This window comes from Ciona robusta, chromosome 7 (genome assembly GCF_009617815.1).
Source record: "Ciona robusta chromosome 7, ASM961781v2".
In the NCBI taxonomy this organism is placed as follows: Eukaryota; Metazoa; Chordata; class Ascidiacea; order Phlebobranchia; family Cionidae; genus Ciona; species Ciona robusta.
The window spans coordinates 7,562,992-7,586,256 of NC_143241.1; the positions used below are offsets into that span (position 1 = coordinate 7,562,992).

General features: G+C 35.1%; 7 protein-coding genes across 9 annotated transcripts; 5 read left to right on the forward strand and 2 right to left on the reverse strand.

Moving 5' to 3' along the window:
• Nucleotides 1-107: 107 nt before the first annotated feature.
• Nucleotides 108-4,955, forward strand: LOC149734372 (OTU domain-containing protein 3-like). Of its 2 annotated transcripts, none has more exons than XM_089881733.1 (8): nucleotides 108-131; nucleotides 1,004-1,095; nucleotides 1,399-1,547; nucleotides 1,949-2,061; nucleotides 2,322-2,441; nucleotides 2,838-2,933; nucleotides 3,200-3,382; nucleotides 4,319-4,955. In XM_089881733.1, the coding sequence occupies exons 3-8, from the start codon at nucleotides 1,484-1,486 to the stop codon at nucleotides 4,466-4,468; spliced, it is 726 nt and encodes a 241-aa protein (XP_089737859.1). In that variant the 5' UTR covers nucleotides 108-131; nucleotides 1,004-1,095; nucleotides 1,399-1,483; the 3' UTR covers nucleotides 4,469-4,955. The 2 variants fall into 2 exon arrangements, with proteins under 2 accessions (XP_089737859.1, XP_089737860.1); XM_089881734.1 differs by having other exon boundaries at nucleotides 110-131; nucleotides 2,838-2,924.
• On the reverse strand, nucleotides 4,890-7,316 carry LOC149734373 (large ribosomal subunit protein uL29m-like). 2 transcript variants are annotated; one of them, XM_089881728.1, is made up of 6 exons: nucleotides 7,149-7,316; nucleotides 6,707-6,907; nucleotides 6,303-6,399; nucleotides 5,778-5,871; nucleotides 5,457-5,598; nucleotides 4,890-5,181 (listed from the first exon to the last, which is right to left on the reverse strand). In XM_089881728.1, the coding sequence occupies exons 1-6, from the start codon at nucleotides 7,220-7,222 to the stop codon at nucleotides 4,950-4,952; spliced, it is 840 nt and encodes a 279-aa protein (XP_089737854.1). In that variant the 5' UTR covers nucleotides 7,223-7,316; the 3' UTR covers nucleotides 4,890-4,949. The 2 variants fall into 2 exon arrangements, with proteins under 2 accessions (XP_089737854.1, XP_089737855.1); XM_089881729.1 differs by having other exon boundaries at nucleotides 6,707-6,904; nucleotides 7,149-7,313.
• Nucleotides 7,317-8,270: 954 nt separating this feature from the next.
• Nucleotides 8,271-10,048, forward strand: LOC149734374 (gametogenetin-binding protein 2-like). Its single transcript, XM_089881726.1, has one exon. The coding sequence runs from the start codon at nucleotides 8,335-8,337 to the stop codon at nucleotides 9,904-9,906; it is 1,572 nt and encodes a 523-aa protein (XP_089737852.1). The 5' UTR covers nucleotides 8,271-8,334; the 3' UTR covers nucleotides 9,907-10,048.
• On the forward strand, nucleotides 10,002-11,725 carry LOC149734375 (uncharacterized). Its single transcript, XM_089881731.1, has 3 exons — nucleotides 10,002-10,163; nucleotides 10,706-10,800; nucleotides 10,989-11,725. Exons 1-3 carry the CDS (start codon nucleotides 10,066-10,068, stop codon nucleotides 11,612-11,614), a joined length of 819 nt encoding a protein of 272 aa, XP_089737857.1. The 5' UTR covers nucleotides 10,002-10,065; the 3' UTR covers nucleotides 11,615-11,725.
• Nucleotides 11,726-12,064: 339 nt separating this feature from the next.
• On the reverse strand, nucleotides 12,065-13,673 carry LOC149734376 (NADH dehydrogenase [ubiquinone] 1 beta subcomplex subunit 5, mitochondrial-like). The gene is made up of 4 exons (XM_089881735.1): nucleotides 13,406-13,673; nucleotides 13,055-13,186; nucleotides 12,623-12,729; nucleotides 12,065-12,258 (listed from the first exon to the last, which is right to left on the reverse strand). Exons 1-4 carry the CDS (start codon nucleotides 13,586-13,588, stop codon nucleotides 12,102-12,104), a joined length of 579 nt encoding a protein of 192 aa, XP_089737861.1. The 5' UTR covers nucleotides 13,589-13,673; the 3' UTR covers nucleotides 12,065-12,101.
• A 504-nt stretch (nucleotides 13,674-14,177) lies between these two features.
• LOC149734377 (ferroptosis suppressor protein 1-like) lies at nucleotides 14,178-20,429 on the forward strand. Its single transcript, XM_089881727.1, has 9 exons — nucleotides 14,178-14,790; nucleotides 15,237-15,380; nucleotides 15,626-15,758; nucleotides 15,995-16,213; nucleotides 16,628-16,736; nucleotides 17,148-17,306; nucleotides 18,161-18,261; nucleotides 18,493-18,592; nucleotides 19,098-20,429. The coding sequence occupies exons 1-9, from the start codon at nucleotides 14,675-14,677 to the stop codon at nucleotides 19,253-19,255; spliced, it is 1,239 nt and encodes a 412-aa protein (XP_089737853.1). The 5' UTR covers nucleotides 14,178-14,674; the 3' UTR covers nucleotides 19,256-20,429.
• A 357-nt stretch (nucleotides 20,430-20,786) lies between these two features.
• LOC149734378 (putative protein-lysine deacylase ABHD14B) lies at nucleotides 20,787-23,026 on the forward strand. The gene is made up of 2 exons (XM_089881732.1): nucleotides 20,787-20,959; nucleotides 21,785-23,026. Exons 1-2 carry the CDS (start codon nucleotides 20,863-20,865, stop codon nucleotides 22,492-22,494), a joined length of 807 nt encoding a protein of 268 aa, XP_089737858.1. The 5' UTR covers nucleotides 20,787-20,862; the 3' UTR covers nucleotides 22,495-23,026.
• Nucleotides 23,027-23,265: the final 239 nt, after the last annotated feature.

Sequence of the window (23,265 nt, forward strand, 5' to 3'; positions counted from 1 at the left end):
ATAGGCTGGTGAAAAGTGTTAGTGGTAGGGGGTTAGGGGGTTAGTGGTTAGCAAATAAGGATTCTTCATTCGCACCGATAAATTGAGCAGCTTTATATAATGTAATGTTGTTGAGGCGGATGTATATATAGGTAAGGTGATGCTATAGAAAGGTGTTGTTATACCTTATGTTCATGCAAGTATTTATTTAAGTATTGTATAACATTTTCATAGTATAATGAAATCACTTCAGTATATTTTGGTAGAACGCTGTTGTTACTTATGTTGTGTTATCATTAAGAGTCTTTAATGTTAGTTTTTAATAATAAACAAGGATTTTAAAAAGCTGTTCATCTTATAAACAAAGTCAGACAAAATTTCACGACAAAATAGTAAAACACGATTGTGTGCGCAGCGTGCGCAGCAATTATACGTTTATTGTTGTATGTAATGTATTGGGTAATGGGCGGTACCTCTAAATTGTCAGTGTGCGCAGTGTGCGCAGTGTGTCGCAGTGTGCGCAGTGTGCCGCAGTGTGCGCAGTGTGCCGCAGTGTGTCGCAGTGTGCGCAGTGTGCGCAGTGTGCCGCAGTGTGCGCAGTGTGTCGCAGTGTGCGCAGTGTGCGCAGTGTGCCGCAGTGTGCCGCAGTGTCCGCAGTGTGCGCAGTGTGCGCAGTGTGCGCAGTGTGCCGCAGTGTGCGCAGTGTATCACGACTGTACAGTTATCAACATACTACGGTGAGCCCAAACTAGTTTTCTGTTAACCATTAGGTTACACTTCAGAAACACTGCGCACACTGCGCACACTGCGCACACTGCGACACACTGCGGCACACTGCGCACACTGCGCACACTGACATTTTAGAGGGACCCGGTAATGGGACAACTGGCTCAAACCCAGGATCCATTGATATACCTTAATGAAAAATCCTAATGTGCCCACCCATGTTTAAAACTGCATGAACCATCTGTACATTATTTCTGGCTTTAGTTTGAAACATTTTATTGAATATTTTCCACCACAGCTGTCTTACTTTGTTGATGATGAAAATTACGCCGGGTTTTCCAACCAACTTGCCACACTCGGTCTAACATTAAAAGATATTCCTGGAGATGGGTAAGAATGTATTTAAAAGATACTCTAATGTTTGGCACTCATTATGTTGTAACCACATGTTTTTGATCCCCAACCCTTGAATCTTAGTTAAAATGTGATCTTAATCCTTATTGCCAATGGCCAAATTTCACTCCATTTTCTGTTAACCTTATTTGAGAGGTACTAGACAGTGGACACGCCAAAGACTTTTAAGATTTCTGTTCCAAAATAATACAACATTGCGCTTTTGGTCCACTTTCTGTGGCTAGTACATCCATACAGATTGTGCCTTCACCATTAAATGAACTTTTAATGTTTTTGTAGAAACTGTTTGTTCAGAGCTTTAGCCGACCAGCTGGAGGGAAATTCCCGTCGTCACCTTCACCACCGGGAGGAGACAGTGAGGTACATGGTGGAACATCGAGCCGACTTTGAGCCTTTTGTTGAAGATGATTGTTCCTTCAATGACCATGGTGAGTTTATATTATGTGTGACATTGTGGGTGTATAACAATAATATGGTGGCCCTGGTGGTTGAATGGGGTTTCTGTTCCAACTATATTTTATATTGTAATGTAACCATAGGGGCCAAATCTGGGTGGGACAGGGCAGGCCAACCCTTTCATTTTGTGCACTGCACTAATCAGTAAACATTACAAGTTACAACCAATGATGAGTCCATGTGGTTGTTTCTATTGTTACAATCAGCAGACTTTATGGAGTTTTATTATATTGTCTATTATGGCAAACAAAGTAATCCTACATCTAGTAAGTACTGGAGCAAAATGAAGTCCTCAGAACAGAATAGCTGCAACAATAACTGTATCATAATACCATAAACTGTATCATAATAACAAAATAAACCCTACTTTCAGTTTATAAACTTCGCAAAGACGGCACATACGCTGGTAACGATGCAATCGTGGCATTCGCTCGAAATAATGGGGTGAATGTCGTCATTCATCAATTGAATGCTCCAATGTGGACGGTGGGTATTATGGTGTCATAGTATGTATTGTGATGTCACTATGTTTCATCATAAGAAATAAATAAAGATGGTAATTGCTGGCGAAATATGGTAAATATTGGTTCTATTCTATATGGGTTAGGTTCTACAGCGAGGTATTTCTTGGGACCTGGGATTTAGGAAAGAGTTGGCCCATTAGCCAGAATGGAAACTGTAATCATTTAAGTTTATGAGCTTGATTTAAACTAATTCATAATAACAACTGACAACTGTATACACAGATAAACGGTAACGAACGAAGCAGACGTCAACTACATATTGCTTACCATAATGGAGATCATTATTCAAGTGTTCGTAAACTAACAGATGATACTGATGGTCCCACTAATATAAAGCTAACTGTGAGTCATAATGGTGTATTATGTTGGTGGTAATAATGTTCATATTAGCTGTGTTGTGAGGTAATGGTGCAATGTACTGTGTGGTACCAACTACTAAGTGCTTGGTGATGTTAAATGTTTTGCAAAATTTGTAAGTCATGTCTGCTTATCCAAACACTACAATAACTCCAGCAATCAACTGTGGGCATAGAAGTGGCAACCATGAATAAGTCACTCAAGTTTCCACCCACAAGGATATAAATGACCAAACCAACCAAAAGCCATGTCTGCTTATCCACACACTGCAATAGTTTCAGCAACCCAGCTGTGGGCATGGGAGTGGCAACCATGGTGGCAATGCACATAGAAATGAACAAGAATAACAATACTAACTACATCAATATACATCATATTCAGAGCAAACATGAAAACAAATCAACATCAGGAAGGAGAGAAAGTAAGAAAAAGGCAACTGCAAGCAAGAGAAGAACACCAACCACACAAGTTTGTAATGTAGTGTATGCAATGCAATGTGTTAACATGTATTTTGTATTGCAATAAAATACCACTAATACAGCTTCTCACCCCACCTACTGACAGAGCTTCCAGCATTTCCAACCCCTAAGTGCTTGAGTTTGGTTTGTTTTTAAGTTAATGCACAAATGCAGCTTCACCCCACTTATCAGTTTTGACTTGTTTTATTTTGTCAGTGTAACGTTACAATATAGATTATGATATCATGTTAGTGTTTATGTGATAACAATCAGCCATTGTTACAGGATCCGAATATATCACAATGGGATTCCAACGTTAGTCCCGTTGATGATGATGAAAGTTACCAAGCGCAGTGGAATGATCACATTTGGGACCATAATGGGACCGGAACCCGAATATTTGGGAACGCAGGGACCAACGTACAAGCTACCACCAACAAGACAAATATTAGCCATCCACAAAAGAAGGTAATTCTTACATATATTATTAGTTATTAGCACAGTGAATGAAAATCTTGCCATTTAATTAGAGGCTAGAGGGTACAGGGTTTAAAGCTTGATGCTGCTACCATTGTAGGCAAGTCACTTAATAATAATTGCTCTAACCCAGTGGTCACTAATGGTCTGTCAAAATTATCAGCCACTTGGAAAAAATAAAAAATTCCTCCTAAAAGTAATCACTCACAAAGTAACACACTTGGTAACTCATAAGCTGACTTGAGGTGTATGAAACAGAACACCTGTGTTAAAATAAGTACCTATTATTAATTACATAATGTTTAAACAAAGTAATTCAGAATTCATTGTATTCCTGCATTTTGTGATCTCTGGTCCTGGCTCATTAATTTTATTTATGTTCTCTCGTTACAAGTTTTCTCTGACTGAAATAATTTCACGTAAAAGTTAAATGAATTACTGATCTAAATATTTAATGAGGTTGGGGTTAAATAGGTAATAGAATCAATTCTTGTGCCTTCCTACTAAATATGACAATCAATGCTTTAAGTTTACTCTGGCTGTGGTTCTGTATCTTGTACACACTTAGGTTTTGGGACACCACCTGTTGTATAATACGTTTCTGTTTTAAAGAGAAATATAATTATATCCCTCTAGACTAGATACAATGTGAATTTGTAGTTACCACTATTGTGGGCATATGCAAATGTGTCCTACTGTCCTTAGGCAAGATACTTTAGGGCAATTGTTCCAACTCGGTGATCACTAATGGGTTGTTACAAATTATCAGCCATACAGAAAAACAATCACAAACAAAGTTACATATGTGGTAACTCGTAAGCCCGTGCAAGGTGTATGAAACACAACACCTGCGTTCACCGTCGCTGCTATGTAAGGATAATCAAGTAACATCCATCCAAACTAACCCCAAACACTATCCCTCCCCAGGTAAGCAACAAACACAGGAAGGAACAAGCACGGAAAGAAAGGAAGAAGCGAAGCGACGAACGGAAGAAAAACTCTTCCAATCGCGCTTCACCGAGTGATTCGGATGATTCAAGTATTTTGGTCAAAAATATTGACATTCTGAAAATTTAACTCAAAATTTTTGTCTGTTTTGCTTAAAACTTACATTTGTGGGTTGAATGACCAGGTTGGGTCAGGTTTTTGATAGGTTGTTTTATTCATGATAAACTTATGTGATAAAAGCATCACATATCATGATTTGTAATGGTATCATATTCATGATTTGTGATGTTATCACTTAACAAAGTCAACACATAATGCCGTACCTTTAAAAGCAATTTAAAGGATTTTTTTATTTAGTCAAATTTTAATTTGTAAGTTTCATTTTCATCATATGATTTTGTATCGTGTATTCATCACCTCACCTCATAATCTATATTTCTCATGAAACAGCCTGGTGGAAATAACCCACACACCCCAAAGTTCAATCTACGCTTAGTTACCCAACTACTTGATCTGGTCCCTCTTAACTAAACATAAACACCACTGTGACTCTTTCTTCCCAACATTGTTTATTTAATCATAATGCCCATTGTTGAAATACAATGCAAGATTAATATCGTTTGTTTGGTCGTTTCCCCCAGTAAAACCTATCATCATGGTGTGGCAACAACACTGGTTTCTCGGGGTGAATTCCATACTTCCACGTTGTCTTAAACTTCTTCATCCACCACTTTGGCGGCTTCTTAGGTAAGTTTGGATTATTCGCACGGATCCGTCCCCATTTTAGTCCGATCCTGTAATAATAGCTTCCGTGCCTTTTCGCCCTCTTTTCCTCCATACGTCTGAAACAACATATATATTTTGTTGCATATAATTAAGGCTTAAACCAATCTATACAGTTCTTTGGTTTTGAGGTAATGTAATGGGCCGTTGCCACAACATTAAAACATTGTTGCTATTGTAGTAAAAACGACTAGGAACAAGCAATGTTTTCAGTTGGCTAATGTGACTTTCCATAGGATTTACCCCATACAAAATACAGTCTGGTTCTACAGTGTTGGGATAATGGGCCAACTGGACCTTGCTTTAAATCCCATATAGTATAGACCACACTTACAAATGCCATTCTTCCAATCTTCTATCAAACATTGCGATCTCCGCATGTTGATCCCCCTTCTTCTTACCAAGATGGGGAGGTAAAAGATGCTCCTTGTGTTCGTACCAATATGTTATTCCAAGCCCAGATTTTCTCCACTCACCTGCAAGAGGGGGTTATAGAATTACTTATTCACTCCCCTAAATCATGGCAGTTTTGTAGAGTTACAACACTTTATTGGCCATCTCTTCATATGATCCATATTGAATAGCATAGAATTCTTCTATACTTTCAACACATTAGTTGTACTACAAGCTCATTGAAACATGTTATCTTTCCAACCTGGTGTTTTGTTAGTTGACCCAGTAAGCAGCATGTTCTTTGCCGACTCCCTTTCATCGAAAACATCTCGTAAATTACTCATCGATTCTGCAACCTGGATGGTAATGGTTGAGGTTATAATTGTGTTACAACTGTAACATGGTATATCTCCATGCGTTTTGTTGGGTGGTGTTTTAAATAATAGCATGTGATGCATTTTTGACTCTGCATTACACTCGTAATTGTATTGCCTTTCGTTAAACAGATGGCATTTTAAAACACCGTTTATTTAGAGCAGGTACTACAGTATTCTGGGCCAGCACTAGCAACAGGGCACATTAGTAGTTTGGTAATATTTGATAAAACAATAGTGATTGTCATTTGTATCTCACAATCATATCACACTAATGCATTATACCGCAAGTTTTAAATGAAAAGCAATTGCACTATTAAGCAACAACACTTTTAATTAGAGCAGATGGAATGGGATCCTATATTTATATCATTAATAATATTAAATATCAGAATACAGTAAAGCATATCTACTTTTTCAAGTCTATCAGGTCCTGGCATTGGTTCATCTTCGTTTTTACAATAAAGTTCCAATGTTTGCAGCATGTTTCTTTCTTTTAACAGGACAAACCTGAATGGATGAAAAAAATATTTGATTTTGACAGTTTTTTTTATAATTGAATTCCTTTTACCAACAACTGTTAAGCTTTTCTATTAAAGGAAAGTATGTATTAATGAAGCTACTCCTTTTATTAGGCATTGGTACTTGTTTCACATTGTAATAAACCTAATTGGTTTTCTATATACATTACCTTATGCCATTTAAATTAAATTTATTGCATGCCTATTAAATCTCTGGTCTTAAAAAATCAGTCCTATTGTTATATTACGTAAACTCGTTTTTGCTTCAAACTCCCCCATCTGTATATAACTCTTACCAAAGTTTATGCAAATCTTCAGTGCTTTTTAATCTAAGAAGATCTCGGGACCAACTTGATCCAGATTTGATTTCTCGGATCCCAAAATTCTTTGGATCGTCAAAAAACTCCTCAAGTCCATATTGACGATTAGAAGTATGTATTTGTTTGGGTGGTTGTGTTATCAAGGGGATAAGATTCCTTTCAGTTAATAGGGATCTGCTTTCATAGAAAAATGTTAATTTTATGTTGACAATGTAAGAGTTATCACCTTTATAATTATGAGTGTGCTTTGTAAGGATTTTTTTACTATGGGAAAATATGTCGCATATGCTGAACAAGATTACGAGGTGCGACATATCGTGTTTTAATATTATTTACATAAGGAGGGGCATATATACTTTGCGCTCACATATACGATATACGTTAGGTCGTGAACAATTTACGTAACGAACATTTTTACCTCGTAAACGAAGGTTTGGATATAAATTCAGTTGATATTCTCAGCATACACCTGCAATACTTTGCAACAGCCATGTTTCTACCTAAAACTATTTAAGACATCGAGGAAAATTTAACTTAACTACACATGCGTTGTTGTTGTTTAAAATTTATTTTTTTCTAAGGGAAATCCCCTGCCGTATGGTCCCAATTTTTATAGCCGAACTCGAATTACTGCAGAAAATAAATACCAACTTTGATTTAAAATTGTAAAAAGTAATATATGTAAGGTAAGATGTATTACATGTCAAATTTTATAAAGTTTGCAAAGTTGTTGTTGTAAATAAGTTTGTAATTTTAAACTTTTCTTATATACATACTTTAGAACAAATTTGTTGTCGAAATGACTATTTCAAAATGTTACGGAAATATTCCTATTTAAATGAAATGCAGCATACTGTGGTTCTTTGTTGTTTTTTAATACTAAATAAGTTACACGCTTAAAACTGTTAGCACGTTTACATTGACACAAAACGTTTAATAATTTTTTTTTAACCAAAACTGTAAATCGTTTGGCGAATTAGCCGTTTCCTTTTAACACTAAACAGCAGTTTGTCCGATAAATAAACATTTAAATAACTTGTGCTCTGCATATTATTACACGATAACATGAATACACGTAAGTTGATGTATATTTAGTACGTGACATATTAAGAAATTTCACCAATACCGTTGGTACTTAAAATGTTTTTGTTCTTGTAAAGTTTAAATAATAATAATTGCATTAGTTACATTTTACATAACAGCTGTTTCACCACGCGCTGATGCAGCGGTTTTATGTCTACGAATCTACGATGATATAAATAGGTGCACAGACGTAACCGCGGACATATGTGCCGTTATATTTAGATTACTTAGTTAAAATATTACTTTTAAATTTCTTTTAATAAATGTGCGATACAATATGCGCCGGATATCCGCCGTGTCCCACGCGTCGACGCGTGTTCCGATTAGTTGCCTTACTTATGAAATGTTGTAAATACTCAGTTTTTCTCAATCTTGACTGTGTATTTGATTATAGTATGGAATCATGATTATACTGATATGATGGAAATCATTATAATTAAAGTTCATATATGTTTGTCTTACAATGTTTGTTACCTGTTGTTTTAGGTTGACCATATAATGTTTGTAGCTTAAGATACAACATGAGCCAGGTTGAAACTTTTGGGTTTGATAAAGCCAGGTTGGTTGGGGTTTATAACAAGGATGAATGTGATGTGTTGGCACCAATGCAACTCCCCCTGTATGTGGATGAGACACTCATGATGGTCGTGCAGTTTGAGGACCAAGTGTCAAAGAAGTGGTCAGCTGTTCATTCGTCCAAGCGAGAATACAATGAGTTTCTCAGGAAATATAATTCATTAGATGTCACGCAACTTAACGAGTCTTGCGGCATCAACGAACGAGATTTATTTGTGTCTCTACCTCAGCTTGTGTCTTGTGTAGGTTGCAGACGAGCGGTCGAAAATTTGTTTCAACAGGTTCAAAAAAGTGACAACTCTGTTTACGAGTCGATTAGAGTGACATCGAGTGGTTGGTTGGATATTTCGCCCTCGTTCAAAAACAATCCGAAAAAGCTATATCATTTATTCCACTGTGTGCGACCAAAACTGAAATTATTTTTGGAAAGTTTACGAAAGAAGAATAAAAGATGTTTATTCCATTCATTAAAGCTGCAGAAGTCGACTGATTTTTCGATTGAAAACAAACCTAACCTACCAAAGTGGTGCAATTGTTCAGTAATTGATGTTTGGGACCAGATGTGCCAAGAATGCCGGGAAGAAATTACGATGATAGATTGTGCGGGATTCATTGAAACTATGAACCAATACTTGAAGAAGCATCGTTTCTGCACTGAATGTAAAGCAAAGGTTCACAGAGCGTTTCAAATTTTAACTGGCGAGGTGGATTATAGAAAGGAACCCGGGTTCTCCTCTGCTATTTATCAAGGTTTAAAAACCTGCAATGCAACGACTACCAGTGATGATTCATCAACTGAAAGCAAGCATATTCATGTGTGTTGTGATCGTTCATATATCGTGCATATGTTGATGCAAGCCAACGCTGAAATGGAAGGTGGAAGGAAAGAAAGGCACGCTAAGACCACGGATATAGCACAAGAAGAAGTTTGTACGTGTATTGCTTTATATCTACATCAGAGGTTGCATAGACTGTGGCATCAGAAGTTAACACATGAGCAGACATGGCTTACTTTGTTTTACCTTGGTATTGAAGCATGTTGGCAGAACTTTGAAATGGCTGTGCAAGATAAGATCGGTATCGGACGTATGGAAGCTCTGTGTGAAGAACTGGAGATGGAAGAGAAGGTGAAAGAAAGCAAGCTTGAAAAGAAGAGAATGAAGAGAAAAAGGCAGAAGAAGAAAAAAGAGAATAAACCAAGTGATTGTGTTGCAGTTAGTGAAGAAGTTTGTAGAGTAGAGCACGGGAATGTCGTGAAGAAATGTGCAGAGCATGGGAGTGGAGAATCACTTGCAACATTCCATTCATGTTTGTTGGATATGCTGGAAGATGACGAAAGTTGTGAATGTTCACAAAATGGGACTTCCGATAATGAAAGCCCTCCGGAACTAACACAAGAAGAAATAGAAGAGTTTGAACGAAATCGAACGGAGATTGAAGCGGAAAGATTTCGACTGAGAGAAAGATTTCGACAAGACTTTCAAAAATTTGTTGGTGCCGCTAATAACGAACAATAATTTGGCCCTTTTGTAATTTGAAATATTCTGTGCTTTTAAGTTTTTTTGGGGTTTAGTTTAATTGTTACTAATCCATATTGCAAAGTGCGTGTAGTAATAAGTTCACCAATTTCATGCTAACCCATAAGTTAATCCCGTTAGATTTTGTTTGAACCTGTGATGCATAAACCTGTTAGGCCCAAGTCAGCGAAAGGTAAAACACGACCGACAAGATTTTCAACAACAACAACAAGTAATGAAGCAAGTACAAGCACTAAGTAAGTTTAAATGATTCCTGATTTACACATTGCTGATTAGGTTTAACTGACGTTTAGAAACTGATTTTCCAGCCTATTAAAAGTTAATGTAACATTTTGAGTGCCGAAAACTTTTCAGTTTAATTTTTATAATTGTGTTGTTTTTCCAGTTCAGTTGTCTTACTATTTTTACTCTGTCTAATGACGTTTAATTAATAATTGTCCGGCGCCGTGGTGTAGTGGTTAGCGCGCCTGCCTGTAACCATTAGGTAATGGGTTCAAGGCTCGTCGCTGCTACCATTGTGGGCGTATGTGTCCTTGGGCAAGACACTTAACGGCAATTGCTCCAACCCAGTGGTCATTAATGGGTTGTCCAAATTATCAGCCATACATAAAAAAATGAAAAAATCCAAAAAAAATTATCACCCACAAAGTAACATACATGGTAACTCGTTAGCTGGCACGAGGTGTTAAACCCGTGTGATAACGACTGTCGTTTTCCGGCCACACGAGGATAAAGTAAGTTACATTCTTCTTCTTAATACTTTTTAATTATACCACAGCATATCGAGGACACAACGAACCAATCAACACCATGTTCCCAATGCAACTGAAACACATGATAGGAACAGCATAATAACAAGAAGAATAAGCAATGGTGAGTTTTGTGTGTGTATGTTGTGGTGTATTATTGCTATTCATTGATTTAGGTTAGTTGTATGTGTGTGTATTTTATTAATAAATTTTTGTATATGATTGATAAATAATAAATATTTAAACTTTACCGAAAATTTTTTGTATTTCTGGCAAGAAACAGACATTTTCTAATATTACAATAAATTATAGCTGAGAAATTGACACCGTCCCCTCAATTCCCGGACATTACACGCCCCCCTTCATCACTTTCAAAATACCGGATCCTGCCGGGGATTACCCCAACCCCCCCTGTAGATAGGGGTGAGGGGAATTCCCCCCAAAACAATGATGTCGATTGGTTAACAGAGCAAGCACAGCAACTTCTGCTCGACAGCGCACTGCAGAGACAGACGAATCCGAAATCGCCGCTCACAACAACGAAACGTGCTGCAGTCGTGAACACAAGTGTCGACAATAAAAGGAAAAAGGTTTTTCAAACGCAATCCGTGTTCTCTCATTCAAGTAAACAAGTTGTAAAACGTCCTCCAAAACCAAAACCTCCTAAAGAACCATCCGCAAATGAAGATCGTTTACTTCTTGCTCTAAAACTTCCCGATGGAACACGTGTCCAAAGGTACTTCCGCCCATCTAACAACATCCATGAAGTGTTGGCTTATGCACAAATCCAATATCCTGTGCTACAAATGTCAGTGTGTGATATATGTAGAATGGACAGTATACCGAAAAAGATCATAACACAATATTCAAAATCACTACATGAACTTGGAATACAAAATAGAACTGTTTTGTATATAGAAGAGAAAGAAGATTATTAAAGTATTCAATTAGTAGGTTGCTTTTTAGTTTAAGCAAGTATGCCAGTGCTTTTTAGATTATACACCACTGTGCTTTAAGTTTTATAATAAAAACTATATTTTAATATTATATACCTTTGTGGCAGGATCAGTTGTTTTTTTGTCCATTATGCTTCTATTCTGTATGGGTGAGGCTCTCAAGGACCTGGGATTTAGGTCAGATTGGCCCATTTACCAAAAGCTACAGTGCGTTTAGTTCATTTGTTGAGGTCACAAATGTTGCAACTTACTTATCCTCACATAGGGCAATAACACAGGTGTTTTTTTATACACCTTGTGGGCTTGTGCCCACTGAAGAGTTGTGTTGCTTTTGTGGTTTCCACTCCAGCACTGATTGCAGACACTACATCAGGTGAACCTAATTTATGTCTGCCTTACATTTTGTATTCCTTTCCATCGAACCACTCCAAATCAAGAAAACATAATTTATTCAAATGTCAGATGAAACTTAAAACTTTTTATCGGGATTATCTTTGAAGTTGTGAGCTTCAGCGAAGTCGTCCAAATCATCAACCATAAACCTGGGTAAAGATGGATCCTTGTGGAGAGGGAAAGCTCCCATGCCTTCAAGTGCTTGCAGGGTTTCCACTTGGTTGATAAGTCTCCTATGAACAGGTTAGTGGGTGTTACTTGTTATAAATTTGTTTGAAATAGAACGCCCGTGTTATAAAACTGTCGATTTCCTGCCACGCGAGGATAAATTAGCCACATTTATTCATTTTATCTTCTAGGTTGCGGCCAGAAATTGAGGCATATTACACTGGTTTACAATGCATTTTGACTATTGTAAATATTGGATTATCAGTTTTAACAACTTCATTGTTTATGTCTGCATTTACGATAATAGGTTATCGGCATTTTGACTATTACAGTAAATAGGCTAATAGCTTAAATTGGTTCTATTACATATGTTTGACATTTGGGTTGCCAAAAAAAGGTATTTAAATCCAAGGTGGAAACAGTAAATACCGCTGTCTTTCTATTCTTTGGTTACGTTCAATGATGTAGATCTCTTTGTAATAACTAAGCTTGGGATTTTCCATCACGTACTTGGCCAGGAATCTTGATATTGGGTGCTGGAAGTAATATGTAACACATAAGAAAAGACTATTACACAGAAATGTGATACTTTTGAAAGTCCGAAACAAACCAATAGTCTATAACCTGTGCCATTGTAGGACTTTGAATATAAAGTATACACCAATGAAAAAAAGTTTTAACAGCTTTAAAAATAGAGTAAAAGGCAGCCAACAGGACATAACAGAAATAATTTAACCAGATAATTAAATTATATTACTATAATAGGAACATGGGTAGGTCTATATTTAGTCCATGCTCGTGTAAGTCTTGTTATAATTCATGAGTTGCCCCGGGGCAAGAATAAATTATTGCTATTCCTACTTTATAGTATTCATATTCCTCTGGCTCATATAACTCAGGGTCATGGTCACATAGAACAGCATCACCCACAAATAAGTTGCTGTAGAGAATTATTGCAGCTGCTGGAATCGCTCCGATCAGGAAGTATTGAAACTAAATGATTAGAAATGTAAGGTTATATATCAGAATAATCACAACATTTTATTCCATTTGGATGCTTATGTAGAGTCTAGTAGAGCATTTTTAATTCATGTTTAACTTTGCAGGTCCGGCTATTTAATATTATTGTAATGATCCATTATCTATACGCAAAACCAGTTTTAGAAAAGTAAATTGGTTAATAAACTAACTACACCACCCTTCCATATTTACCACTAGTTTCTTGAAGTACTCGTGTTGCGATCCAAGAATCATCCTGTATCTCAACATCCTGGGTCCTCCTGATCCCCATCTCACGATCATCTTTACCCCATCACTTCGTGGTATGGGTTTTAAGCCAACCAACCTCATGGATAGGGGACGTGATGATGATAAAACACAACGAAGTAACGACATATCGATTGTTGAACCAAAAAAAGCGCCAAAACTAGCGCATTGTATGCCAGCACCTGTAGTTAATAATGCTTTTTAGAATATAAGCAATCTTTTAAACTACAGAAACATGTGTTAAAAAAATAATGTAAACATATTTGCGAAATTTTTAAGTCGGTCGACGGCAGGTTAATACTGTAGTCTCATAGCCAACACATTATAGTATTTATTGCGTTTTTTTAGAGGTGGAAATGCAACATAATCCATAAAATATCAACCAGTGTAAATTCGTTTTACGCATGACCTCTGACCTCAGGTGAAAACTGCGGTGTTGCCGTTCAGGGAAGTTGTATCTACGTGATTTTATGAATTGGGCACGCAAGTAAAAGTTCTTTTTAGTTCAGCAAAAATAATGTGCTGTAATTCAAAATAAAAAAGTATGTCTATAAACCAAACGTATATAACGTTTATTTACCTAAATTTGTAAAAAATATATTAGCTCATGTGAAAAAACAATAGCTTTTAAAGGGGGTTCTCCCTTTATAGAGTATTCTTTTTTGCGATCACAATAGAGATCTTATTTAACAAAAACATTACGCCATTATTGATCACCGTAGAATAACGTGTACATCGCTTACATCATTTATAATATCGGTATGCATTTAAATAGGGCGTTGTTCAACAAGAAATCGGCAAGAATTCTTGTCAGATGTGTTTCAATGGCTGGCACCAATAACTCAATCAACTGGATTCGTCCAAGAGTTGGACCGAAAGCTGTTTTACTTCGATACGATAAAGCTGTTCAAGCTAAAGTGTTGTTTGTGGAAGATAGGAAAATAAGATCGATAAAAGACAAGAAATAACTGTAAATGAACCAAAACCATTTGAATTTGGTGTAACTTATGGAAAACTGTGGAAATGCAAAAAATCTGCATAAAAATGGTCGCATATTTTATGAACTGTGTTTTTCATTAATAATGTGACGTGTAAAAGGTTTAAAATTTTTTCTCAATGTCATGTTTTCCATAAACTTTCACTATTAAGTATATGGTCTCTCCTTTCAAATGCTGCAAACATATTATTATTGTTTATTTTCACTTTTTCTTATAAATGATTGTTGTTCATTTTTTCAGTTATCTTCGTAGATACAAAATGTCAAAGTATTTAGGTTATGCGTTGGCTGGTGGAGCCGTGGTTTATGGCTACAAATATTTTGCCGACCACAGGTAAATTGATTAAATACTTTGCTTTCCACTTAACTTTGCATGAGTTATTTAGCTTTTACTACATCATGAATTGAAACAAATTGATTTTTAAAGTCATTTTACTTATACATTCAATATATTTTTTTCATAACTTGACAGTCCTATAAATTAACTGAAGTGTTATAGGTCCCTTTAATTAGTCCAGTTCGCTATGTCCGCAATATTCACTACATAGTGGACATAGCGGACATACACTAATTAAAGGGACTGGAGTGTTACTTGTGCTAACCAATATGAAACAACAAATCTTACAAATGCCAAACTTTTATTAGATTAATCACTAGTAAAAACGGACATTTACGTTTGTACAGACTTCTATGCTTAATTTGCTTATAATGCATTTACTAACGAATAGCATCTGGGCACCTCTTTAGTTCAATCAAGTTTAACAAATTATTCTTCCCTAGCAAAGTATTATCACCCGACCAGCAGATAGTGATAGTGGGTGGAGGGTATGGAGGGATACGAGTGGCTAAGAACCTTAAGGGGCGTGGTAACTTCACACTGATTGATCCTAAAGGTTCTATGCATCATAACATGGCAGCATTAAGGTGAGTGAATATTTGTGTTGTTGAAAGACAGACAAGTCAAAAACAAGTGCGAGTACTTACATTCGTACTTAGAAAAAAAAAGGGTGAAAATACAAGTATAATGAATTCATAATTGTTGGGGTCCACTGATTATTGCCAGTTTAGTATTTTAAATAAATTAATTTCCAGTAAAAAGGAATGAAAAATCGCTTGCATCAAAAATATGTTTTTTACATTCTGTACTAAATTGTTCAATTTGTTAACAGAGCTGCAGTTGAGTCTGGGTTCGCAAATAAAACTTTCATCCCGTACAAACCAATATTTGGTGAACACTTTGTGCAGGGGAGGGTTACGTCAATCGACACTGATAACAAGAATGTGACGATTGACAGCAGAATGGTACGTCCTCTTATTTACTTGGAAATAATCTTCAAAATGCATTTATGACAAATGTTTTACAGTTTGCTAACAAACGTTGTTTATTTCATTACATTGTTTTAAACTTTAAATTGTTTTTTGTCATGTTAAAAAAAGAGTTTGGGAATTTACATGCCCCCGTCCACACTGTTATTATGTATTTTACCCTGTGTAGTTTTATTCCAAGTTTTTTTAACTGTTAAGTTTCCGAATCACAGGCTCCGATCCCATATACCCAACTTGTCATCGCAACTGGGACTACGGGACCATTTCCTGGTAAATGCCGGCATGACTTATCCACCAAGCAGTTACAAGATCTCTATGAGAATTTAGCCACGGAGGTGAAATCTGCGTCGAACATCGTGATCGTGGGCGGGGGCGCTGTGGGGGTGGAGATGGCTGGAGAAATTGTTGGAGACTACCCTGGGACTAAAAAGGTTTCAACCAGTGTGAAGTTAACAATAATTAATGTCTGGTTATAGTCGTGTCAATTTAATTCTTTGCATGACTGAGAAATCCATGTGGATTTTAGAATAATTTGAACATATTTACAATAATGAAGATCTGGTTATGGTATAGCATATAGTCACGTCAATGAGCGTGGGAGTGACAACTGACAAGTGACAACCATTGATTTTAACTTATATTTTTATTTAAACCATTGCTCACATTGTAGTTTTGGCAACTTTGTGGATAAATAACACAGAAATAATTTTAACTATATAAGTTTTTGGTACGGGTAAAGAATCCTTACATAATATCAAAACAAAAAACAGAGACCAAAAATAGCTCATGGTTATAAGGATAAGTAGCTACTGGTTAGCACATAGTAATCTTATTAATATTTGTAGGTGACTGTGGTCCACAACTCCGATGTTTTGATCAGTCCAAAGCTTTCACAAAAAGCTCAAGATAAGATAAAAGATAAACTGGATGAAAAGAAAATTGAGCGAGTGTTGGGTGAGGACTGATTGTGCAAATGCGTGTGGTTGCTTGAATGCAACTTATTTATCTTTACATGACGGCGTGTCTTGCCCAACCAAGGACACATACGCCAACAATGGTAGCAGCGTAAAGGGTCAACATGACAATCTGGCTACACAGACAAATGCACTAACCCCTTCCCCCATAGTTCATTCCATTGTATAGTAGGGTGGGGGAAGATGGGACACCTTATTATTCTATTTACTAGTCACATTTGGTAGTAAACAAAGAAAATTAAAGTATAATTCCGTATCCTTGCGACTTCCAAAGACCGTTGTTAATTGTATAAAACACAATCAGGATATTTAGATATTCTGGCACTAAATGTGTCCCATCTTCCCCCACCTTACTGTATCATCCATTTTACTAACATGATTTCTTTTCCAGGTGAAAAGGTGACCAACCTGGACAATCTTCCCGTCAACAAAACATCGGAAGGACTGGAGGTTGAATTATCCTCCGGGAAGAAGCTGGATGCTGATCTTGTGATCCCATGTTTTGGATCATCCAATATTACGGATGCTTATGCCACTTCTCCATCATTGTGTGAGTGAGATGTATCATATATGAGAAAACCCTATGTCATATTATATCACATATGAGATATATCATATTCATAATAATGCAAGGTCAAATATGTCTTGTGTGAATAAGGCTTTAGGGTAAATCTGCTGAAATGTTAATGGAATAGAATATGCAAGTTACTGGGTATAACTAATTTCTTGCTTTTCCATTTTGTTCTAAATCAGTTTAAAACCTTTTTGAAGTTAACAGAATCTTTTAAGATTTGTCATTAGGTGTGTAAATAAACTATTAAACGACCAGTTTACAGCTTATGGTAGTGCCATCACATTCTCCCAAAATGTCACGGTGAGTATTTGCGGCACATATACTCTAATACAGACTTTAATAAGCCACAGTGAAATATGGACCTTTTTTGCAAACCTATATAACAAGATTCTTGACCACATTTTCCAACCTATTTTTATTCACTATTGTGTGTTTATCTCAGGCTTATCTTACTGTCCATTATCCTTGGTTTAGCAACCAACCAAACTCAAATATTTAAGCAAACATTGGTATCGGGCAACAATGGTTTAATATTATGCATGCTGTGTTATTTATACAAAGAGTGGACAGTTTAGTATCGGACCTCAGATTTATAGTTCTAGAATAATATTAAAATAAAATTGCCACCTCAAAAAGAAATATACATTTTGTTAGCTTGTTTGTAATTAGGCTTACCTTCACTTTAAGGCCAAATTAGCGTGTTCGAAAAATATATACGCAAAAACTTGATATAAGTTTTAATTTTGGTTACCTTTTAAACTTATTAAATTAAAATTTTTAAATTGTTCTTTTCTCTCATAGAAATAATATTAATTCTTTTAAATTTTCAGCAAAGTCAATGAACCAGAAAGGTCAACTAAAGGTGAACGAATATTTGCAAGTAGAAGGTGTTAACGATGTCTTTGCTATTGGAGATGCAAATGATTTCGATGTAAGAACATAATTTGTATTTATTTCTTTGAATATAAGAATAAAATATAACTTTTACTTGTTTGTAAAGACTTTAGTTTGCTTGGAATAAAATTTGTTTTATTTTGTGGCCAAAGATCAGTTTTTAAATAAAATATTAAACCTGAAATTTGACAGCAATAGCAGCAGAACACACTAATTTAAATAAATGAAACGGTGGGTGTTTCAAGTTGATATATATTTATACTTACAGGTTGTTAAGCTTGCTTTGGAGGCTCAAGCACAAGGAAGCCATACTTATGAAAATCTGATCAACATGGGAAAAGGAAAACCACTAACCCCTTACAAACCAGGTATTTATTACGGTTGTCAGAACATTTACTTAAAAAGTTAGATGAGGGGAATTTTAAAAGTAGGCACAGTGACACGGGGTCGCGACCACCCCCCTCTTTTAAACCCCTCCCCAAAAAAATTAAAACAAAAAATTGAAAACAATTTTTGGATTAAACCATCCCCCCATTACTTTTTTTTCTGGCTGTGCCACTGAGTAGGTATAAGGTGTATGACCTAGAACACTTGTTGTATGTCTTGAATTCCATAAATGGTGTATGAACAAAATATTAACGGTATTTAAACAAAGTATGAATTACTTATAAGCTTCCACACACATTTTATCTTGGGTGAACTTTAACTTTTTAAATTAGTTTATTTGTGTTAATGTTTGTTATGTAATGTTTTCATGTTTTTATTCAAATTCCATGCATGTTTTAGCCAAAAAAACCTTTTACATTTAAAATGAGTTGAATTAATGTGTCTTAATGTTATGTTATGTTTTCATATTTTAAATTCAAATTTTAGATGCCTTTATGATGGCAATCCCAGTTGGGCGTGACGGTGGTGTTTGCGTTCGCGGCAACAGCGTGATGGGAGATTTCATGGCGAAGATGATCAAAGGAAAGGATGTGTTTGTGAAAATCATGTGGAAAGAAATGGAGCAACCTGTTCCGAAAAATTAAATGAATCTTGTCTTGAATTTTTAAAATAGGTATAAATTCTTTTACCTCAAAAAATGGTTTATTGGATAATAGATACTAAAAAGTTAAAAATAGTACATGAATCTTTAATCAGTATATAATATTCAAGAATATCCGAATTCAGCAAGAATTTCCAAATATTATTTCACAACATTTCAATTCTGTTTCTCTCAAACAATTTATAATGTCAAGTTATTGTATTAATGTTGTACCTGAAAGTAGTTATAGAATACCTAAAAAGTTAAAAAAGTAATATAGGAATCTTTAATCAGTATATAATATACAAGAATTTCCAAACTTCCTTTACAACATTTCAATTATTTTCCTACCAAGCAAGTTATGATATTATTGTGGTACCTGAAATTTTTAAGTATAGAATACCTAAAAAGTTAACAAAAAATAGTATAAGAACATATAATCAGTATATGATATTCAAGAATTTCCAAATTTAGCATAATTGTTTTAAACATTTTGATTCTGTTTTTACCAAATCTTTTGTAATGTTAAGTTGTGCTGCAAAATTGGTAGACCTATATCTGTGAATTGTAACTAATTAAATTTGTATTTCTGTTCCGACAAAACCATTTATTTTTTAAGTAAATAACCAAAATAATTTTTAAATTACCTTTTTTATTGGGCATACATTAAGACGAAATTTAAAAAAAGCAAAAGTTTGACTATTAAAGTTTCTGTAAATAGCATAATTATATCAAGCACCCTTATAACCATAGTGTAGTGGCTTAATCCTGTGTTGTACCAATTATAAGCATGTTGAAGATACAGCAATTTTGAATGCACTAGTTTTTCATACCTCCAATAGTGTTGCAATTTCAACATGTTTTCTAATTTTGTTTCAATAATCTTAACTATGTGTGTTTTTGTTGCCTTACAAAATCCCTGTAGAAGCTACTAGGCTGTGTTTTTTACAAATCGGCAAAACCAGTTTTATTTTAAAGCATTTTTGTGTTGTTTTTTAAACTTCTGGCCAATGTTCGTTAATCAAAATTTCACTTCTACTTTGCCTTTTGTGTAAATTTTAGTGTTTGAAAAGTATCAAAATTTGTCCCCGTCTTAACCTACACATGTTGCACCAAATACTTATCAGGGTACAAAATATTAGTGGATGAAATGCATTAAAGTGGGTGAAAAAAAATAATTTGTGTGCTTTTTTAACAGTCACAGTATCCAAGAGAATGTGTAAAAGTGTTTATGGTGTAAAAGATAGAAAACAAAATAACTGCAAGAATATTACAAAATAACTGCAAAGCTGTGGTAAGGGTGAGTGTATAAAAGATATAAATATAAATAGCAATTATATAGTAATTAAACTTGCTAAGAAGTTAATTCTGTCACAGTCAGAGAGTTAAAATAGCATTAAAACAATGATATGTAAATTACAGATTAGTTGATTTATTTCAAGTGATATGTATTATTTTTAAATGTATCTAAAGATTATTATTTAGAGGTAAGTTTACTTAGAACTAATCAACTGTCACTTGTCAGTGTTTCAGATTGACACATAAATACCCTAACCCCTTACTGTTAAAGTTTCAAAACATTTAATAATCGCGTGTGTTTGTTTTGATAAAATGACTCGCCGATTGATATTTATCGCTGCTATTCTCTTCGTGGCAAGTTTGTTCCTGATTATTTCGTTCTATCCAGATTGGAACACAGAAGAAAGAGGTATGTTGTGTGTATTAGCTGATCATGTATATAAAGTAACGTATCTTTTTTACACGAAAAATAGGGATACAGAATTATATTATTGACTTTTAATTACGAATTTGCCGAACTAATTACCCTGTTATATTTTGTGTCCCGTTTATCTTAAATGCACTATTTTTGCTTGCAAACTCAAAAGATACCATGTTACAAGTAAATAGGTGTCGGAATTAGATTATATGCAATACAAGTTTTTTTCTATAACTCCTTATATAAAGGCTTGTACTAACTATTATTATTGCTCCATCTAGCTTTAACTTTTAATATATGATTGGTGTGGGTTTGTTAACACTAATAATAAATAACCAACATGTTGTTTTGCTGTGAACTAAGTTGTGTAAAGCTAATAATTCATATAAAGGATTTTTTGGACTGTTTATTTTTTTTAATCGGTGCCAACTCTTGTTTTGTAAAAGTCTAAAACCAAGCTCGGAGTATGCAATGCATTATGCCTAAATGGAGCTGTATTTATACAAACTAGATAAACATTCCATGCTGTTCTAAATGGTTGGATGTTGTAACATGGCCGGTTAATTTAGTTTGTGTTGTATTAACCATATTTGATCAGACAGTAAGAGTTTTATATGTTAGTTAGGCTTTATTTTATTGGTTTTCGTTCTATAGGCTATTATTTAAAATTATAAACAATATCATTTATATCATGTGCTACATAAATAGTGAAGTCCCGAGCTAGATATATGGTTTGAACTGTAGGCTAATGCTTATTAAAAGTTACATATGTGTAGTATAGTGCGCAGATATTCTCAATTATTTATTTTGTGTCAGAACCATATTTTGGTGAAGATAAAAGCAGGGGAGGAAGAAAGAATCCCAATGTGTTGGAATTTGTAAAGGAACAAAATGTTGATGATCAAAGATCTGAATCACTTAAACGAATTGGATTTGCAGAGAAATATGTCACTGTTGGGGGTGCAAATGTTTATGCTGTTTTCCCTGAATTAAAAGGAAAAGTCTTGCTTTCAGTTCTGCTTCTGCACGGTGCTGCGTTTTCATCAGAAACTTGGCAAAGAATCGGAACGCTTCAATTTTTATTGAAACAAAACTATTTCCCTGTTGCTGTTGATTTACCTGGGCTTGGGAAATCTTCTAAAACTCCCATAACTGACAGAAATGGGTTTTTGAGCAGTTTAATAAAGACTCTTGGAATTGAAAAACCTGTTGTTATCAGCCCATCTATGAGTGGCAGATATTCCATCCCGCATTTCATATTACACCCTAATGAATTGAGCGGTTACGTCCCAATTGCTCCCGTGATGGATTCTACATTTTCCGATCAAGATTTCAAAAAATCAAATGTTTCAACTCTGATCATCTATGGTGAGAACGACGTTGGCACGTTGGAGAAAAACAAAGTTTTGTCAGCAATTCCAAACAGTAGAGTTGTGATGATACCAAAAGCAGGGCACCCATGTTATCTAGATGATACACCTTTGTTTCATAAAACTCTGCTTGATTTTCTAAGGTCATTGAAGTAAAATTTGCATGAAAGATTTGAGGTTATTTATTTAAGTTGATTTCTTCAAATGTAGAGACAAATGAATGGAATGAGATGTCAGATTTAACTGTTGGTTAACAGTACTACATGGGAAACACAGCACCTTATTATTCAACCGACTAAGCAAGAGGTCTTTGAACTTAAGCTAAAAGTACCATTGAGAGCATGTACATTTCATAAGGGTTATACAAATTAGAAACAACTTAATCTATAACTAAACATTTTTCACGAGTAAAAAGCTGAGTGCTGTTTTGTATGTCTTACCAAAGGGTGCGTTTTCAAAGGTTTAGGACCCATTAAAAATTGCTCATACAAGTTACTATTTCAATATTTTTTTGTAAGTAGTGAATGGATTGTATTATACTTCTACATTATGTAGTAATACACTCTATGTTCAAGCAGTCATATCTTCTATGTATTCACATATTGCTTTTTCGTGTTTGCACCTGTTTTTGTTCTACATTTTGTTTAACCTATGTGTTGGGTGTTTATACAAATGAACAGAGCTTCCCTACGTATTTGTTAAGTTAGTTGCACAATATGTAACATTTATCGCATAGTTATCATACAACCACAAGACACTTATCTGTAACCTGACGGTCTCTATTTTTTTGTTACTTATTGAGCACGCATTGGTATTGATGTTTACACATACACAAATACATACATAATATATCTATTTAATATTTCTACACAACCACTTGCTCTTATATCATTTTGCATGCCTTTATGTTGTTTAATTTATCCGACC

What these genes read in the sequence shown, in the direction of transcription:
- LOC149734372 (XM_089881733.1), top strand. Translation starts at nt 1,484, where the DNA reads ATGGTGGAACATCGAGCCGACTTTGAGCCTTTTGTTGAAGATGATTGT. An exon ending in TGAATGCTCCAATGTGGACG is followed by an intron (nt 2,062 to 2,321) that starts GTGGGTATTATG and finishes CTGTATACACAG; the next exon opens with ATAAACGGTAACGAACGAAG. An exon ending in CAACCACACAAGTTTGTAAT is followed by an intron (nt 2,934 to 3,199) that starts GTAGTGTATGCA and finishes CCATTGTTACAG; the next exon opens with GATCCGAATATATCACAATG.
- LOC149734373 (XM_089881728.1), bottom strand. Translation starts at nt 7,222, where the DNA reads ATGGCTGTTGCAAAGTATTGCAGGTGTATGCTGAGAATATCAACTGAA. An exon ending in TCCAAACCTTCGTTTACGAG is followed by an intron (nt 6,908 to 7,148) that starts GTAAAAATGTTC and finishes TTTCTATGAAAG; the next exon opens with CAGATCCCTATTAACTGAAA. An exon ending in AGATTGGAAGAATGGCATTT is followed by an intron (nt 5,182 to 5,456) that starts GTAAGTGTGGTC and finishes ATGTTGTTTCAG; the next exon opens with ACGTATGGAGGAAAAGAGGG.
- LOC149734374 (XM_089881726.1), top strand. Translation starts at nt 8,335, where the DNA reads ATGAGCCAGGTTGAAACTTTTGGGTTTGATAAAGCCAGGTTGGTTGGG.
- LOC149734375 (XM_089881731.1), top strand. Translation starts at nt 10,066, where the DNA reads ATGCATAAACCTGTTAGGCCCAAGTCAGCGAAAGGTAAAACACGACCG. An exon ending in GAAGCAAGTACAAGCACTAA is followed by an intron (nt 10,164 to 10,705) that starts GTAAGTTTAAAT and finishes ATTATACCACAG; the next exon opens with CATATCGAGGACACAACGAA. An exon ending in AACAAGAAGAATAAGCAATG is followed by an intron (nt 10,801 to 10,988) that starts GTGAGTTTTGTG and finishes AATAAATTATAG; the next exon opens with CTGAGAAATTGACACCGTCC.
- LOC149734376 (XM_089881735.1), bottom strand. Translation starts at nt 13,588, where the DNA reads ATGTCGTTACTTCGTTGTGTTTTATCATCATCACGTCCCCTATCCATG. An exon ending in AGGAATATGAATACTATAAA is followed by an intron (nt 12,730 to 13,054) that starts GTAGGAATAGCA and finishes TATTACTTCCAG; the next exon opens with CACCCAATATCAAGATTCCT. An exon ending in CAAAGAATAGAAAGACAGCG is followed by an intron (nt 12,259 to 12,622) that starts GTATTTACTGTT and finishes ACCTGTTCATAG; the next exon opens with GAGACTTATCAACCAAGTGG.
- LOC149734377 (XM_089881727.1), top strand. Translation starts at nt 14,675, where the DNA reads ATGATTGTTGTTCATTTTTTCAGTTATCTTCGTAGATACAAAATGTCA. An exon ending in TGACGATTGACAGCAGAATG is followed by an intron (nt 15,759 to 15,994) that starts GTACGTCCTCTT and finishes TCCGAATCACAG; the next exon opens with GCTCCGATCCCATATACCCA. An exon ending in TGCCACTTCTCCATCATTGT is followed by an intron (nt 17,307 to 18,160) that starts GTGAGTGAGATG and finishes TTAAATTTTCAG; the next exon opens with CAAAGTCAATGAACCAGAAA.
- LOC149734378 (XM_089881732.1), top strand. Translation starts at nt 20,863, where the DNA reads ATGACTCGCCGATTGATATTTATCGCTGCTATTCTCTTCGTGGCAAGT. An exon ending in TTGGAACACAGAAGAAAGAG is followed by an intron (nt 20,960 to 21,784) that starts GTATGTTGTGTG and finishes ATTTTGTGTCAG; the next exon opens with AACCATATTTTGGTGAAGAT.